Source organism: Brachyistius frenatus, unplaced genomic scaffold (assembly GCF_029030835.1).
Source record: "Brachyistius frenatus isolate BFR_SWC_R1_liver_20210118 unplaced genomic scaffold, ASM2903083v1 Contig_84, whole genome shotgun sequence".
NCBI lineage: Eukaryota > Metazoa > Chordata > Actinopteri > Embiotocidae > Brachyistius > Brachyistius frenatus.
Genome location: NW_027210683.1, coordinates 1,105,993 through 1,123,490, shown reverse-complemented (window position 1 = coordinate 1,123,490; position 17,498 = coordinate 1,105,993). Strand labels below are relative to the sequence as shown.

At 41.5% G+C, this 17,498-nt stretch overlaps 1 protein-coding gene across 13 annotated transcripts in view; it reads left to right on the top strand.

Moving 5' to 3' along the window:
- The window catches only part of ncam1a (neural cell adhesion molecule 1a), a 230,926-nt gene that overhangs the window by 164,381 nt on the left and 49,047 nt on the right, over window positions 1-17,498 (top strand). For 8 of the 13 annotated variants that reach the window (XM_069709733.1, XM_069709731.1, XM_069709737.1 and 5 more), the window contains exons 7-10: window positions 3,350-3,510; window positions 3,899-4,041; window positions 9,455-9,484; window positions 14,134-14,284. In XM_069709733.1, the coding sequence (XP_069565834.1) occupies window positions 3,350-3,510; window positions 3,899-4,041; window positions 9,455-9,484; window positions 14,134-14,284 (485 nt within the window). The remainder of the gene's footprint in view (window positions 1-3,349; window positions 3,511-3,898; window positions 4,042-9,454; window positions 9,485-14,133; window positions 14,285-17,498) is intronic. The other 5 variants (XM_069709732.1, XM_069709742.1, XM_069709744.1 and 2 more) reach the window with 1 other exon arrangement.

Sequence of the window (17,498 nt, the reverse complement as noted above, 5' to 3'; positions counted from 1 at the left end):
AGCTGCTGGACACAAGAAGAATACTCAGAGAGAAGGAAATAACACCGGTGTACACACAGAGAGCAAGACCAGACGAAGTGTGAAAATGCATCAACAAGGAAAAGGATCTACTGTCGTGTTTCATCTCTTAAATGAGAGGCAGGAAGCAGATATCTGATAGAAAGTGAAAGTCTTTTTTTAAAGACAGTTCAGAGCTTGTTGTCAGTTCGATCTGAGTGTGCATCATTATTTCGAGGCAACACCTCAGACAAAAGGGTGGTTGAGTGCTGAAACGCAACAAGAACGAGAAGAGCACACTGCTGCTGCTGTTGTTGTTGTTGTTGTTGTTTGTGTTTTACTCATTTAAAATATATGCAAATGAAGCTGGGCTCCAAACAAGCCTCATGAAAGGCCAATGTGACGTCAGCCAGAAGCTCAAATAGCATGTTTCAGGTTTGATAGCTGTTGTGCCTGTTTATAAAATGAGTGTTGTGCTCAGGTCCGGGATAAGAGGATGGCAAGTTTAAAGCCTTTTGAAGAATTGCATGTACACAACATACTGTGCATGTGAATGTTGCTAAATGATTGTAAAATAGAGCATAAATTAGAATTTCTACATCCTCGCCAACAAACTGTTTTGTGGGAGAAATGGTGAGATTTACATTTGTTTATGTTTGCATGACCGCGAGTGCAAAACGATGTGACTGGTGAAGTTACATAACAGGCATCACTGTGCAATATGTGCAGACCTTCACCTGTTTTGCACAGACTGATTACAAATTCACATTTAAAGGTTGAGATTTACTTTTAAAGCAAGTTCTCACGTAAAGCTTGTTGGTAATAAAAAAACATGCACATGAGGATTATATAATAAAAGGCTCAACAAGTAGAACAGAGCAGCTAACAGTTGTCAGAAAATGAGCAGCAGATTTGTGTTTCATTTGTTTTTATTGGGTCAAAAGAAATGTCATTCTGTGGCTCATATTGCAGCAGAAACTAGTGATGGTGCTCTGATTGGATGCTGATGTAATTAAGAATAGATTTATAGATTAGCCAATGCTGCACTAGTCTGACAGAATACCAGCAATACAGACACTACAGCTCATCAAAATGTCATTTATTGTGTTGTTTTGCCCACAATATTTTGATGATGTATGATTGCCGGTATTCTGCTTGTTTTCAAGACTTAGGAGTTTGTGCAAGTTTTTTTTCTTTCTATTTCAAAATCAGACATAACTGTGCAACAACTAGATGGATAAATAGATGGATAGATAGATTGACATACATAAATACTTGAATTATGCCAACAGGGACATTTTTAATATCTCGGACGTTGAAATCTGGATCAAACGGTAGAAAAATAAAACAAATAATGGAGTAGTGTGTTGTATTGTAGTTGAATGTATAGTTTCATCTCAGCTGTCCAGAGACTGCAGATGGAAATTAGCTTGTAAATTCTGGTACAAAGCATCTTTTCACGTTGTGTATTTTGTACATGGTCCCTGTTACAAATATACCTAATAAATATATTAATAAAATATCAACCAATCAAATCAGTCAATAAATAGAGGCATAAAATAAGAGTTATCCTCGAAGGTTAATATCACTTTATTGGAATCAAATAACCTAAAAAAAAAAATCCTGTATCAAATCAGTCAGTCTCACATATTCAGGTGTGATATGTTAGCAGCTTGTTGGCAGTCAGTGAAACCAGTTTCAGATTCACTGCATGTTTGTGTCTGTTATATAACTCCACTAAAATCAGAAAAATATGAAACGTGAACGCTGAGCTCAGAGTGGAGTCCTTGTCAAAATAATTAGCATCAAAACCTTTTTTCAAGGGAAAACACAGCTAGTTTGAGTCGCTTTCTAATTAATTGTCACAACCTTTAAATCCAGCCGGAAAGGACACAAGCTGTAAGAGATATGATACGATGGTTAAACGTGTTTGTCTTTGTCACGTCTTCAAGGTAAAAGAACAAATTCTCCAAATGTCATTGTTCTTCACCAAACTATCCATCCAGCGTATTGGCAGTTTGACATCATCTGTCAGAGGCGTTTACTGGCATCAGGGTTTTACACTTTTCTTGATCCATCTATCCACCCACACTGACATCCTCCGTTCGAGGCTTCCCGTGGCTGGATATCAATCAATCACTCCTCCTTTGTTCCCCAAAAACAACAGTCCTTCGTCACAAGGCTGCTAGAAATCAGCGTTCAATGCATAAAAAATATAAACGATCTAGTTTTGAGCTGGTTCTTCTTTCTGAGAGTAAACGGTCCTGCAGAGAACAATGGTTAAGTTACATATCGGAACTTTAATCAAGATATAATCAAGGCAAATCGAATCGGAAATCGAATCGGAATTCGACCCGCTGCCCTAACAATGAGAAGCATGCTGTTTCCTCCACTGCTCTTCATGGATATTTCAATGTGAGATTTGTTTCTGAGTATTTAACTGACCTGGATTTAAACCCAACCCTTGGGTACAACCTCCAAATCTTTAGATCGAAAGTATCTTCGTAAGAACTTTATGCACGAACCTTTTAATGGATCTGAATTGGGGACGCTCCAGTTCAGTCCTGATAATTCACACAAACAACCACAATTCATTTCTCCTAATGCAGCTCGGTGTACTTTCATATTCACGGTGTGTCATTCATCGGCGCCACCGCTGAGGAGGAACCCTTAAATAAAGCATTTGTTTCCAGAGATGTGAGTAAATAAGACTATTGAACCCAAATCCTGCTCACAGCTGGCCGCCGCGCCGCGAAGCTGGTGTGTGATGTGGCGTCTGAGCCGAGGAAGACTCGGTTCCCCCTTCGGGCCGCGAGACGTGTTCGTTGGGAGGACAGATGGGTGAGGTGGTGGAGGGAAGGAAGCACAGAGGGGGTGAAGCTCTATTTGTTCTGGTTTCCTGGGAGCCGCTGACAGCGCTGTCATTCACTGTCTGCCTGCAAAACGCGGCGGGAACGCCGCTGCTGCTCGAGGCATACAAACACTTAACTCCCTACAAAACAGGACGCTAACCTCCAGTGAGGGTCTGCTTCTGGAACAATAGAAGAAAAGAAAAAGAAAAAACCTCTGCGTCGTCATCCAACTGGTTTTATAAACACAGATGTGAGGGCTGAAGGAGAGGCAAACAAATGCTGGTGGAAATGTTGGAGATGTTCTCCAAGGTTGTTGGTTTTTTTGCAGCCATTGTTGTGCTTCAAGAGATTAAAACTCCGGTCGGTTTATTGTCAGTAAGTTCGGAAAAGGTATTTGTAGGCGCCTCAACTTCTGTAAGCAAACGCATGTGACGTGAACCCTTGTCCTTTCCCCTCTCTTTTTATTTTTTATTTCTTTATTTTTTTCCCCTCCCTTACAGTAACAACGCCGTCCTTGAAACGGGCGATAAGTACAGCCTGAACGAGGACGGCTCGGAGTTGGTAATAAAAGATGTCAAGAAAGTGGATGAAGGAGATTACACTTGCATCGCCAACAACAAGGCGGGAAAGAAAAGCGAGGAAGTCAGCCTGAACGTGTTCGGTAAGAGAATAACTGCTTCTCTCTCTCTCTCTCTCTCTCTCTCTCTCTCTCTCTCTCTCTCTCTCTATTGCACTTATTGACATGTTGCTGTAACTCCTCCACAGCTTTTCCAGCAGTTGGGTGTAGGAGTACCTAGCGTGAAGCATACAGCGTGTCCTATTGAAAACTAATTAAGCCACCCCTTAGGACCTCCAAAGATATACCGCACTAGAGTTTCTCTTCACGAGGAAATTATGTAATCATGTGCTTGTGGCTCTGTTATAGGTCAATGGGGTACAGAACCGCAGCGCTAATGAAGCCCGTCTGTGTACTTAACTACAGCAGAGCTAAAACATCTCGAGCAGCTATTTCCTGTTTTAGATCTGCTTCTATAATGTCTCGTTTCCAGTGCAACCCAAGATCACCTACTTGAACAACCAAACCGCCTCGGAGTTCGACGAACAAGTCACCCTGACCTGCGAGGCCTCGGGCGACCCCACACCCACCATCTCCTGGAGCTTTGGGAACCGGGTGTTCACCGAAGGAGAGCAGGTACAACTTTTTCCCCGAGCTTTGCGTCCTCGTGTGACCCCGCGCTGAATTTTGGCTCATAATGAATTCCGCTCTGGCAAACGGGGCTCCTTTAAGCAAAGCAGCACCTTTGGGAATAAGGGCGCTATTGGTAGAAAGGTCAAATCATTCTGCAGCATTAGCATAGATTACAAAAAAGAACGAAAATAAATTAGCATATTTATTATCAGCATACTTGAAAAAGAAAAAAATAACTTTAAAATAATAAATATGTGCGTGATTTTTGATGCAAAATGTCAAACAATCATCCAGATGCCAGTCATAAATTTACCAACTTCCCCATATTTATTATAATTCAGAAGATGCATGCGCTATTTTTGGCAGTTAAGTTTTCATTTATTTCATTAAAATAAGGAACGACTCATTAACTCATGTTTTAGCGATTCACGGTAAATTTTGTAAATTCTGTCTAAACTTTTTTGAAACCAATTCTGCTTGAAACTACTGTCCTGGTTTTGTGTATTTCCATCATGAAGGTCTGAGAGGAGGGTGCGCAGTTTCAAAACCAATTTCCCTTGCATGACACTCCAACATATCCAACACGCTAACTCCCTCCCCGTTAATCGTGTGCCTTTAAATGAGGCTATTTTTGTAAAAAAAAAAAAAAAAAAAAAAAAACTGAAAGAAAATGAAAAAACTAAGTGAAAATTATTTCTACGACATTAGCTTCAATTATTGCTGTGATTCAGATTGTTTTGAGCTCCGTTACGCCACTGTGATAATCCACTTTACAAAATGAGTGGGCACTTTTTTTTTTCTCAGGATGAACACGATAGGAGTAAAAAAAAGCCACATAAGGGTTGTGCATCTTTGTCATCCTTCGGTGTGCATCCTCGCTTTTCCTCTTCCTGTCCTTCAGCAGCGGTGGAGATAACACCGGATTAAAGCTCAACACGGTTAAAAGACTCCTTAAGAAGCTCTGAATACGGTTCCTGCGCATTTCCTCCGTCGCAGCGGTCACAGCCTGACGACAGGATCTCATCCCGGGTCTATTGTTGAGCTCTTATCGGCTCATTAAAACGGTTTAATTTAGAAAAAAATAAAACATCCATGTTTCTGGTCTTTTTCTGAGTACATGCGTCATGTGAGCAGCCCACAGATTAGTCACTTCAGGGGGGTAATTTTCTGATGCGAATGCAGTAAACAGCATTAAGATAATTACCTTGCTGCCTTGAGCAGCTTCATGGATTCAGAAGGAACATTTCAAATATTAATTCCTGCTTCTAATACTACAAGAATAAGTGTTTCTATTTCCTCTAATAGTAATTCAAGTTGGGTATTTCCCATAAACCTAACTTAGTGTAAAAATGCAGAATAATAATTGTAACCTTACAGGCTGTTCTCACCTTGAGCTCGGCGCTGCATGTTTTTGCATCACTCGCTGTCGTCTTTCCACCAACAACACAGTTTTTTTCTAATGTTTGAAGCATTAGATAAGCAGTTAAAATACATGAAATCTCTCAAGCTGGTCCCACAGTGTCCCTCAGGGGTCTGTCTGTCTTTTTTTTTGTTTGTTTTCTGTCCAGGGATCCAAACCCCCGTTGTTATCCTGCATCACTATCGAACACAGGTGTTGGGTAGAGGTTTCAGATGAAGGCAGGTGTGCTATTCTTGGACACACACACACACACACACACACACACACACACACTGTAAATGCAGTGGAAGCACCTGTCCTCCGACGTCCCGGAGGACACGAAGGGGCTCGGTTGCACAATGTTTGGGCCGCACTGGCCTACTTTACCGCACATACCTCCTCAGTGAGAGCTCCTGTGATGAATTATGTCTTAAATCTGCCATGGACTGGCTTTTTCTTTAAACATCAAATGCTGCAAATCACAGTAAAGTGAACATCGGTTCTTGGTGTAATAACATCAAAGTAAAGTATCTGAAGGTTAAAAAAAAAGAAAGCATTTTTAAATATGGATTTTCTTTGATGAAAATGATGTTCTGACCAGTCAGATGTCTTTGTGTTGCTGCAGGGGATCGGTCTCTCCTTCCACCGTCTGCTGCCTCGGCCTCTGAAAACTTGAGCTCACGTCTCTTTCGGGACAAACAGCTCTACTGTTGTGTCCCATGCGAGGAGCTAATTAAGCACATTCCCCACCAAAAAAACCCCTCTGCTCAGCTCTGGTGTGTTTTGGCACTCATCGAGTCCAGGAATTCAAAAAACGCCCCAAAATATTTTAATGCTCAGGCCTCAGTTCATTAGGTTGACATGTTTCAGTGAAGAAGCTTTGATCAAAGGTTGAGGCGCTCCGTCCAGAAGCTTGAGTGATTTTCTATTTTCGAAGCCGCCTTCAATGCAGTGAAGCAAAGTGAGTATTTCAGACATAAATCTTCACCAGGAGGATAAACTGAAAATTCGGCATATTTTTGGCCCTGAAATTACTGCTCAGCGACGCATTTCAGATTCTTTATTTTATGTTTGCATCTACTGAGTTAGTCACAGAAGTCGCTGTCAAAAGATTTGAAAAATAATACAAAAATGTGGAACGTGTACACGTGAGGAGGCACGGCTCGGTCTATGTGACTGTGGAGTGCAGCCTCATGCAGCCTCATGCAGCCCCGTGAAGCTGCGTGTTGTGCCAGAAATGTAAATTAATGCAAAATGTGTTTCTGCCGGTGGCGTGTCACCACCTCAGTTCCATGAAAATGGAAAAAGACGCTGGCGTTTCTGTGGTAAACAGGTTTTAAAAGTTCTTAAAAACAGGAAAATCCCCAACTGGTTCTGAGTAGATCGCCGAAGATTCAAACCATACCAAGTGTTTTCCCCCAAATACGCCCCCCAGGTATATCTGGCGGTCCATTTCAGCATTTGTTTCTCATGCAGTTTAGAGGTTGTGTAAATATATGAAGGAGGAACTGAGGAAGTCTGGACGATCAAAACTTTTCAAAATAAAAGAAAGAAAATAGAGAATGCATAACGCATGCATGTGAACTACAGATGGAGGGAAGTGATGTGACACCGCGACATGTGGACAGACAGAAAATTTGGAAAAGTAAAGTAAATAAATGGGTTTTTTTGTTTTCTATGACATGTGATTTAAGTTGTTTCGATACAAAATGTGTGCAAATATTATCAATTTATTATCATTCACATAAAAGAAGCTTATTTGGCCGGTTTGGATGGAGCTCAGCTGTGTGAACAAACCTTACTAAACATGAGAAGCTCTTTTATTTTGTCAAAGTAGCTCGCAGAGGAAAAAAGTTAGAGTCCCCTGGTGTAGAACGATTACGCTCCCTAGATTTTAATAACCACGTTATACTTATAGCTCCACCTCCAAAAGACAAACCTCCACTTTTTAGACTTATCAGAAAACTTTAAAAAATAATAACGTCATTAAAATCATCATGTAACGAGTTCCTTCCCTCCAGCTCGAGCTGTTTGAATCTTCATCCTTCCAAATTTGTGCTGCAGGATAATCCAAAGGAGCAAATTGCACATTTGACTCAGCCAAAATATCCCCAGTTTCTCCCCTTATTAACCGTCCCATTTATCTCTGCCAGTCAGTGGGAGCGTTCACAACCACCCGGCGCATTCACGGCTGCACGACGAGTCAACTGAATCTTATCTTCCACCTGCAAGACACCGACTCGCCCGTCTTCGCATTCACAGTCGTCATCGAACGTCTCCCATTCACGGCCTGTCATCATCCCCCTCTTTCCTATCTATCACTGTCGCATCAGTTTTGATTTAACGTTGCTGTACTCCCAAAAAACAAAAAAACCCACAGCTGATGAGTCCGTAATAGCTGTCACTAATTTTCACCGGCTCATCATTCATCATCGGCTTCCTGCTCGCCTCTTTTCAACATGTCTGACTTGTAAAAAGTACAGCTGACGTTACGGTCGGGAGCTTCTTGGTGGTGGTTCTAGTACGTAAATGAACGAGCTGATGAAAACACGGACCAGTGATGAGAAAAGGTGCTGATTCGGAAAAACAGAGTCCCTAGGAGCCGCCGCCGGTTGGTTTATAATTAGTTTCAGCGCCTTGTTTTCATGAGTGTGCCTCCAAAGTCTGTCTTATTACATTAATTAATAAGCGACTGAGCGGACGTCGTGCCGCTTCCAGGAAAACATGCTCCAATTTGACCACTTCGGATTGAAGCTGAACTTCCAAAGCGGAAATGTTCTATTTTTGTTTCTGTTCTGTTCTGGGGTTTTTTGTGTTTTTTTTAACGTAGTTTATTTTTGAAAGAATGAATCAAGTTATTTCAGTTTTATTTTAACACTTTATACACATCAATGTATTCAATAAGTATTAACCTGGGCCTGCAGCAGCATATTCCATTGAACTCGGGTCCGTCTCGTCCCGTGTGCTTCATGTCCACCTGGAGCCATTTGTCTTCCCGCGTTTTCTCACTTCCTGATCGTGTTTCTTTGATTTCTTTGATAAACGTTGTTTAAACGGCTTCTTTTTCGTCGGTTTTGTGGTTATTGTCGTCATTTCCTACTTTGTGCTGCAGCCTGCAGACAAAGTTAATCCAGCCTGCTGAGTTTTAGTCATTAAAAACATGAATGCTCCAGTTTATTACTATTTTTTATAAGTTTATAACAAATATTATTCCTATGATATTTAAAACAATTTTTTTTATATATCCAGCTGCATGTCGGTGGAAGAAGCCGCCGGTTCTATAAGATCTTTGAGTTAAGATGGAGCTCGTCATGAAGAGTTTTTGTAAGTCGGCCGGAGAATTTTAAATTCTATTCTTAAATTTGACATGAAATCAATGAAGAGAATCGAAAACAGGAGAAATCTGAACTCTCTTGTTAAATCCTGGCAGCGCTCTCACTGCAGTCATTTATAATCAGAACGAATACAGCTCGGTATAAAAATCATTCAGTCTCATTCAATTCTCCATCGATTGTTTAAGCTGGTTGTTTCTTTGTTTTGACAGTTTTTTTCGACATGTTTTAAGTTCCTTCTTCATAAATCTTTCTTCTGTATTTATCAGTAGACGTTAAGATGTGTTAACCCACTTCTCAGGCAAACATTTATTTTACTGGGATATGAAAATCAACACGCAGCCTTGAAACTGGAGTTGGTTAATCTTTCTCAGTAAGCACTACCAATCTTTTTATTTACTTTACATGTACGTTTCGTGGTAAACAATACAGCAGGTAGATGAATTATCACCCGGCAGGTTTAAAGTCATCTGATTTCACCTGCAAATGGATGGAAATATATTTGGAAAAAAACTTTAAAAAAAACATGACGTTTACTTTCCTGGAAAATGTTCAACTCATGGACTAAAACTTTCCAAATCACCGGTGTGGTTGTACAAACATGAAATCATCGTCTGCTCTCACTTTGTGTCTGAAAGCTGACGTTGCTCCACTGTGTCGCTGTTTCTCTTTCCTTCCTCTCCAGGCTTCATGGACGCGACCAGACAAATACGAGGTACTTAAATATCGTAGCCTGACTAGTTGTAATAGCCCAAATTACTTACACTGTAGTCCAACCCCCCCCCTTTTTATTTTTGTATTTTTTTTACTGCAGAGCAGAAGTGTTGTCGTGTAGCTGTGCACTAAATATGTCAACCATTAGACACATAGTACAGTTCATTTAATCCACTTAGTTCCAGTATACATTTAGACGTGCCCTATTTACTCGTCCCTGTTTATTTTTGAGAGGCGGAGACAGTCGCAGCATCACCGGTGTTCATTTTGAGGCCTTACAGCGTGCCGGTATTTCCTGCTGCACGGTCTGGTTGAAAGAAAAAAAAAAAAAACAGGTTCCTGCTTTGTGCTGCAGCTCCAACCTCTCGTAGAAAACACTGTCTGCTCTGCGTCGGACGAACCCAAACTCACCAAGCTGTACTAAATCCTAACAAGAGCCGGTTTTAAAACGGTCTAACGTCCTGCCACGGGCCGGAGGCTCGGCATGTTTCTGCTTCAACCGCACACGACAGCAGCCGACTCGCTCGACTCCCCCGGGAGCTCATTTGCACCGCGGCCTCACTGGACGTCTTCACCCGCAGAAGAAATGCTGTCGGTTGGTGGGACGAAGCCGAGAAGATAGTTCTGGTTTGGTTTTTTACTTTCTGGAATTTCTGTGTCCAGCAGCTAATAACATGGAGGTGGATGGAAATTGTGTTTGTGGTGTGCAAGCTTAGGATTCAGAGCATCTATTAGAGCATCTATCAGAGCATCTATCAGAGCATCTATCGGAGCATCTATCGGAGCATCTATCGGAGCATCTATCGGAGCATCTATCGGAGCATCTATCAGAGCATCTATCGGAGCATCTATCAGAGCATCTATCGGAGCATCTATTAGAGCATCTATCGGAGCATCTATTAGAGCATCTATCAGAGCATCTATCGGAGCATCTATCAGAGCATCTATCGGAGCATCTATTAGAGCATCTATCGGAGCATCTATTAGAGCATCTATTAGAGCATCTATTAGAGCATCTATCAGAGCATCTATCGGAGCATCTATCGGAGCATCTATTAGAGCATCTATTAGAGCATCTATCGGAGCATCTATTAGAGCATCTATCGGAGCATCTATTAGAGCATCTATCAGAGCATCTATCGGAGCATCTATCGGAGCATCTATTAGAGCATCTATTAGAGCATCTATCGGAGCATCTATCGGAGCATCTATTAGAGCATCTATCAGAGCATCTATTAGAGCATCTATCGGAGCATCAGTCCGAATCTAAAACAGCTTGTTGTTTTTGTTTGGGTGCACAGAAACATGCCGACTCCACAATAATAACACGCTAACTTCACTCACTTCCTGTCGCACGCACGGGACAGGAAATGGAACTAAGAATTAACTTTCATTACTAAGTGTTTGACAAGTTTGTTCCGCTAAAAAAAACACTGCACTTTTTCAGATTTTACTGTCATCAAAAAAACTCGCTGAAATCCCGAAGTTAACACGAGCTAGCCGCCGGCTAACAACAGGGCTTGTGAATTACCGTGTGTGTACGATTATTTGAATCATGGTCTGTTCGGCACACTGTTCTCCCAGCAGGGGGCCGTTATCGTGTCACCTTGTCCAACACCCGACTGGATTTCGAGCGGTGTGATTTATGGCGGCGTGTGCATTGTCATCTAATGCTTTTATTTATAAGCTAAGAGAGAAGGCTGTTTGTACTGGAGTGCATTTCCTGTTTATTGTTCCCGTTCACAGATTTTTCTGAAGCTGCTCGTCTCTGCACGAAAAAGTAGATAAACACCTTGAAGACAGGAATACTAGTCTCATTATGGCATTACCGGTCTTCATATTTTCTTGTATCTGAAGATAATTTAGTCAGTGTTACTGTGCAGTTATGACAAAAATGAAACCCTGTTAAATATTTTGATGCATCTCGTCCCCAGAAAATGAACTCCTGTTGAATCTACTTGCACAGGTTTAATCCTTCAATCCGTCCTCTCTGCAGACGGAGCTGAAACAAAAAAAAGCCTCATTTAAAGCCTGAACTGCGGTGGCGCTGCCAGCCTCTTTCTCTCTTTCACAACATCTGCAGTACACAATATATGACAAGCACAACACCGGTATCGACAGCTTACATAAGAGAGTGTCAGTTCTGGCCCACAAAGCAGCGACGACTGCGCAAACAACTAAAAAGAGTATTTCTGTTGTACGGCTGCTGTTTTAATTAATTCCATGACTAGTCGTAGTCGTATAATTAAAAATGATTCATTGGAATTAATGATTAAATCCTCTTCAAAGGTGTGCCTGTTGGCATATGCCTCTGTTATACCATTAAAGAATGATTCTCCATTAACCTCCTCTGCTGTTTCCATGCGAGCGGCGTGCCCGTTGTACAGCTCTTTCTGTGTTACTGCGGCGTGCAACAGATTAATGCTGCCCTTTCAAAACGTTCCCGGACGCTCCCTCAGATCTCCAGCAAAGCAGCAGTAAAAATTCTGCCACATCTGCATCACCGGGCTCTGTGAACAATAACGGTCTGCGCCAGCGGGCTAATACAACACATATCATTTCATTATTTATAAAAGGTGTACAGAGAAGCAGCTCCACTAGCCTGGAATATTAAGAGGAGATCATGGCAGCTGGAGGGAACCATATATCCCCCCCAGTGGAGCGAACTGTGTTTCGCCCCGAGGGAGGAAGAGCTGCTGCTGTATTTTTAACAGCCAAGAGGTTTTACAGGGGGCGGCTTCCTTATTATACATTTTATAGAGCTCTTCTTTATTATTGATTCTGTTCTTTTATTCTACATCTCAAAACTTACGAAGAATATATAGAGAACAGAGCAGAACCCGAAGCGCCCTCATCTGTGTCCTGGTGAACGTGCACACAGGAGATGGAGCTTCAAATTCTCAGACACGTGATCAAAGTTTAAAAACACTCATTAGAAGTGTTTTTCTGTCATCTCAAGCCTCTAAGTCCAGGAAAAATGTACAGGTTATTATTTCTTTCCTGAAAATAATTAAAATGTGGTGATCTCATTTCTCCACATTCAATAAATACTTGTAGAAAGTAATTTAAAGTGCCTTCATACCTGCTCTGATTTCAGAAGACATCAGTGTCATTCACAGGTGCCTCAATAAACGAGGCCTTGACTGTCAGGAAGTGGTAATAACTACTGAAAATACCCAGAAATAATAATTAAAAACACAGATGGGATATAAAAGTGTTCATAGTTTCAGGTCTGTAAAATGGTTCTGATCCAGAAGTGTCTTCAGCTGCAATACCAGCGAGTGCCACTAGAGGTCGGCTCCAAAAAGCCTCCGGCTCCATAGACTCCCATTCAACTTCTCTCATCAAATCCAAAGTGAATAAAATGTGTCCATCAGTTATCTCGGTGTTGTTAGCTAAAGTCACTCCTTCTTCTTAGTTTTCTGGAGGTCCATCTGAAAATAATCCCTCATTCATTAGAAAAGAAGATTCAAGAAGACCTGTTTTTGGGGGGCGTGTCTGTTTGATTGACAGGCCTGTGGTGCAGTCAGGTTACAGCTATCGGTGGGCGGGACGTAGTATCGTCAGGTTTCCAATCAGATCGGTCAGATCCACCGCTGGCTCCTCCCCCAGCTCGTCCAAATATGGTCACTTCCTGCTCCAAACCGCTCCGAACTAGCAAAGATGGTGACGGACAGAATCTGAACTGGAGGATTCATAAACATTAAATCTGATGTTGCATTGTACTCTGCTAGCCTTATTGTATTTTTGTCTCATTTTGCTTGGACTTACTAAAACCCTTAACTTTCTTAACTCTCAACCCAATTAAAATATATATTTTTCAACAATTAAAAAAACCACTGGCCCAACTGAAGAGTTGTTGTTTTTACCCACAACAGTGCAGAGAGTCGCACTGAGGCCGAACACATTCCCAAAGCTGCAGCATCAGCTAAGCAGGCCGTTCTAATAAACCTAACGAAAAATAAAAAGACCATTTAACAAGCCACTTGTCCCGACTGCAATTATCGTCCTCTAACTGCAATTAGACGGCCTTTAAAGCTGCAGTTTGCCTGCTAAATGCTGCGGACAGTAATCGAAATACTATCACGGTTTGCAGTTTATGAGCCGAAGCTTCGTACACTTACTGATTTCCAGGTGGATTCAGCTGCAGGATGTCCACTGTGCTGCTTTTTCTGAATGCGTGGAGAGACAGAGTCTTTTGGACCGGCGTATTTATTACATTTTACAGCCGGCATTTATTTACTTTACGGTTTAAAGATGGATTTGTGGACCTCGGCTGTCTGAGCTTGCCTCGACCTCAAACTTTAATCTCAGTTACAGTTTAAAGGATGATATCTGTGGCACTCACTCTGTAGTCAGATAAAATATATAATAACGTCATTCTTATCAGGTAATAACTTCCAACCTGTACAAACCTGTGTCTAAAAAGTAACCGTATCCTTTGTTGTCTCTATCTAGCTTATTTCTGCACTGATTTTCTAATAGATTCCCAGTCCAGTAGTGTCACAGTTTCTTTTTCAGCTTCTGTTTATCTACTCTAGATGTTCTTGCTTTTAGTAAAATTGCAGTGTTTGGACCAACTGACACTTTGCATGTTTATTTTGTCCTGCTTTAAACCTGAGAGTCGTTTCTTTCTCTTCTTCCCTGCAGAGCCTCGACAGGAACGTGGTGGTGCGCAGCCACGCCCGGGTCTCCTCCCTCACCTTGAAAAACGTCCAGTTCACGTACGCCGGCCAGTACCTGTGCACCGCCAGCAACTCCATCGGCCAGGACAACCAGCACATGTTCCTGGAGGTCCGCTGTAAGTCGCTCCACTCTGCGCTGATTTATCCGTGATGTAGACACTCAGCAGCTGCAGTTTGCAGGGTTAAAATTCACTTATTTATGATGGAATTGAAGGTTAAAAAGAGCTGTTGTGTATGTTGACATTCACTTATCATTCATATTCAATTCATCAAAGTCATTAAGATCGAGTTAAAACTGTTGTCAAGTCCTTTTCTTTCACTGAATCGACTGTCTGCTTCGTCTCAGCAGTAATTAATTTGTTCTCAGACGTTTTCTCAACACGTCTGTTTCTGCTCACAGCAGCAGTTTCCTCCGTCTCCAGAAAATGGCCTCCGACAGCACCCACAGATACTTCTCTGGTCTTTGTTCATTAGCTGCTGATTTTTTTTTTTACCTGTAGGCAGAGAAATCTATAGCAGCAGTCAGAGCAGGAAGGGCATGTCTCTCCAGTCGAGAAAAAACAGAGACTCGCAAAATAAATTTAAACCGCCAGCTGCCTTCTGGCCGCCCTGCGTGTATAAACCTCATGTGGTCGTTTAATGTTGGCGCAGACAGAAGATCTCACTGTTTGATTTCAAACTATGTTTCATCATGTGATAAAGAACAACTAAAGAAAACCCAGAAGTTTTCGCCTCCACTATGACTTTTATATGCACCTATTATTACCTCTTATTGCTGTAGCAGGCTGTAAATTGACACTAGTTACCTTCTCGAAGCTTTGAACTTACACATAAGTAGTGCGACCGTTTGCCGTCAGGTGTTCAAAGATGTTTGGGGTCAATTAAAACTGATCGAGCAACAACCTCAACCTGTGAAGCTCCATCGCTGATCCGACTTCAGTCCATCCAATATTTCTGTAATAAAACAAAAACACTGGATGCAAAAGAAATGATGTTATTAAATAAGAAAATCCTAAAACATGAAAAGGCTTAAAAGGACCCGAGAAACGTTGTGAAGCTGCAGCGTCCAGCCGGCCACCTGCCTGTCTGTGGACAACCGGTGCACTAGTTGAGCGAGAGCAGAGTTTGCAGGGTCAGTGGTACCGCTGCGATGTGTTGCCATGGAAACAGAGGTCTCTGCTCCTCAGGGGTGCGTCGGCTTTTTTCTTTTTAAGGTTTTCTCAGTTTTTTAGTCCTGATTCTATAGACCATTAAACACCAGCTGCATCGCAGGTGTCAGAAGGGTTTGAAGAAAAGTTAAAAGCCTAAATTAAACTCTTTATGTGTGTGTGACGGTACAAATAAGTTTCCCTTTTTGAACTTCGGGCCTTTAAACCAAAAAACGAGCTCCATTTTCTGCTTGTTTATCATCGTGACACAAAACCAAACCGTCCTGATCGTGCAGTTTCTGTATTTGCATTAATTTTTCTCATCAGTAAACCCCAAACATATGCTCAGACAGACTGCGTGTGCATAATAGAAGCCAAATCATGTTTGATCTCATTTTGAAATCTATCAAATGTTACCTTGTTTTGTTTTTTTTAAAAACACTCAAAAAAGAGGGGAAAATAAAGGCAATTAATGTTTAATTGGATTAATATGCCCTGCTCTCAATGCGCTCGCAATTTGCTCCGAGATATAATCAGGATGCTGCACTGATAGAGTTGTTTGAGGGCTCTCAGTTAGCCGGGGTAATCAGCGAATGATCAGGCAGCTGATTCACTGTTGCCAAGCAATTATCGATAAGAAAAGGTGCTTTGTCTTCGGCGTGGCTCTCACTCCTCTGTCCTCTCTATCACCGCTCGCCCACTCACACGGTGACGACGTTATCGAAGCGTGGAACTTTCTATCTGCCGCGCAACATGATCCCATTAGCCGGGCGGAGCGAGTCCAGGTCCGCTGCAGGAGGACTGATAGGAAAGCGTTACCGTCGTCCCTGTTTGAGCTCCGTTTTAACGTTTGTTTAGCAGGAATGTGAAATGAAAACAGTGTTTGAGCTGCAGGCGGGTCACTTCTCACCGACTCATCTCAGTCCTGCTGCACGTCCACTTCCAAACTCCAAGTCAGGCTTTTATTTTTTTTATCGGTGGCAACTTCTGAAGGTGTTTCTGCAGATATTAACGGCTGAATATCAATGAAGGTAGAGATAAAATATTTGTATATATCTGTTTGTCAACAAGTGGTAAACACTTCAGTGAAGATGTATTAGGAAGGCAAACATGCAGGAAAATGTAGATTTTCAGGCTACAAAATACAAGACTTCAAAGACTCAAGCTCAAAGTAAAGTATAGTTCTATCAAATACTGGTTTTTTTGGCAATTTTTTGGGCCAAGCATCAGTGTGTGTATAAGGGAGCACAGGTCTGGTTATGTGGGATCATAATTGTGCAGGAGGTTTAGGTTTTGTGTTGAAAACACCTGTCAGCTTGCAAATTGATGGGAATGAAATAATGAGGGTGTTTTTCTGTTAATTAGAGGTGATGGACTTTCAGCTTTTTCGTCAGGGAATTAGACATTTGACTGGTAAAGGTATGTATTAATTAATTTGGTTTCCATGTAAACCAAAACCAAATTACATTCAAGTGTCACTTTGTGTTTATTTCTTTGCATCATATTTTGACCCATTTTTATATTATTATTCTGAACCGGCACAAAGACAAAGGTTTGAACCAACCATGATGATCTGATCTTGGTCTTTATTTCCACCTTTTGAGTTTATTAATATAAAATTTGTGTTCTCAAGTATTTACAGAGCGATGAAGTGTCAAAAAAAATCTGTAGTAATGTACAAAATTATGACTGAAACTTTAGCTTATTATACCTGCGCTTCTCACCGTGAAGCATTTATGAACAAGCAACGAATACTGCATATAGTATTTTCATACATAAATGCATATATTATATTATATAATCAGTATTTCATCACTTTGAATTGCTGTATTGTTGAGATAGTGCATGAAAAACAAACATAAACTTTAATAGTGTTTACGACTCAAAGAGAAATGCCTCACTTCCTAATCTTTGTATTTACCATATATGGTCTGTGGTAAGTAATACTGTTATATATTGTATGTGATTTGTATGTGTACCAGAAGCAGATATATTCCTCTCGTTTGCAGTGATTTGACAGGTCGCAGTCACGGTAGAGAGTCAATGAGACCCTGAAAGCAGCGATGGAGAGAGTGAGAGTGAGAGTGAGAAAGAGAGTGAGAGTCTAATCAGGAGTGCAGGAGACAGAGCGTCTATTGACTCAGCCCTGTCCATCAATCCCAGCAGCGGCACGCCGCCGAGC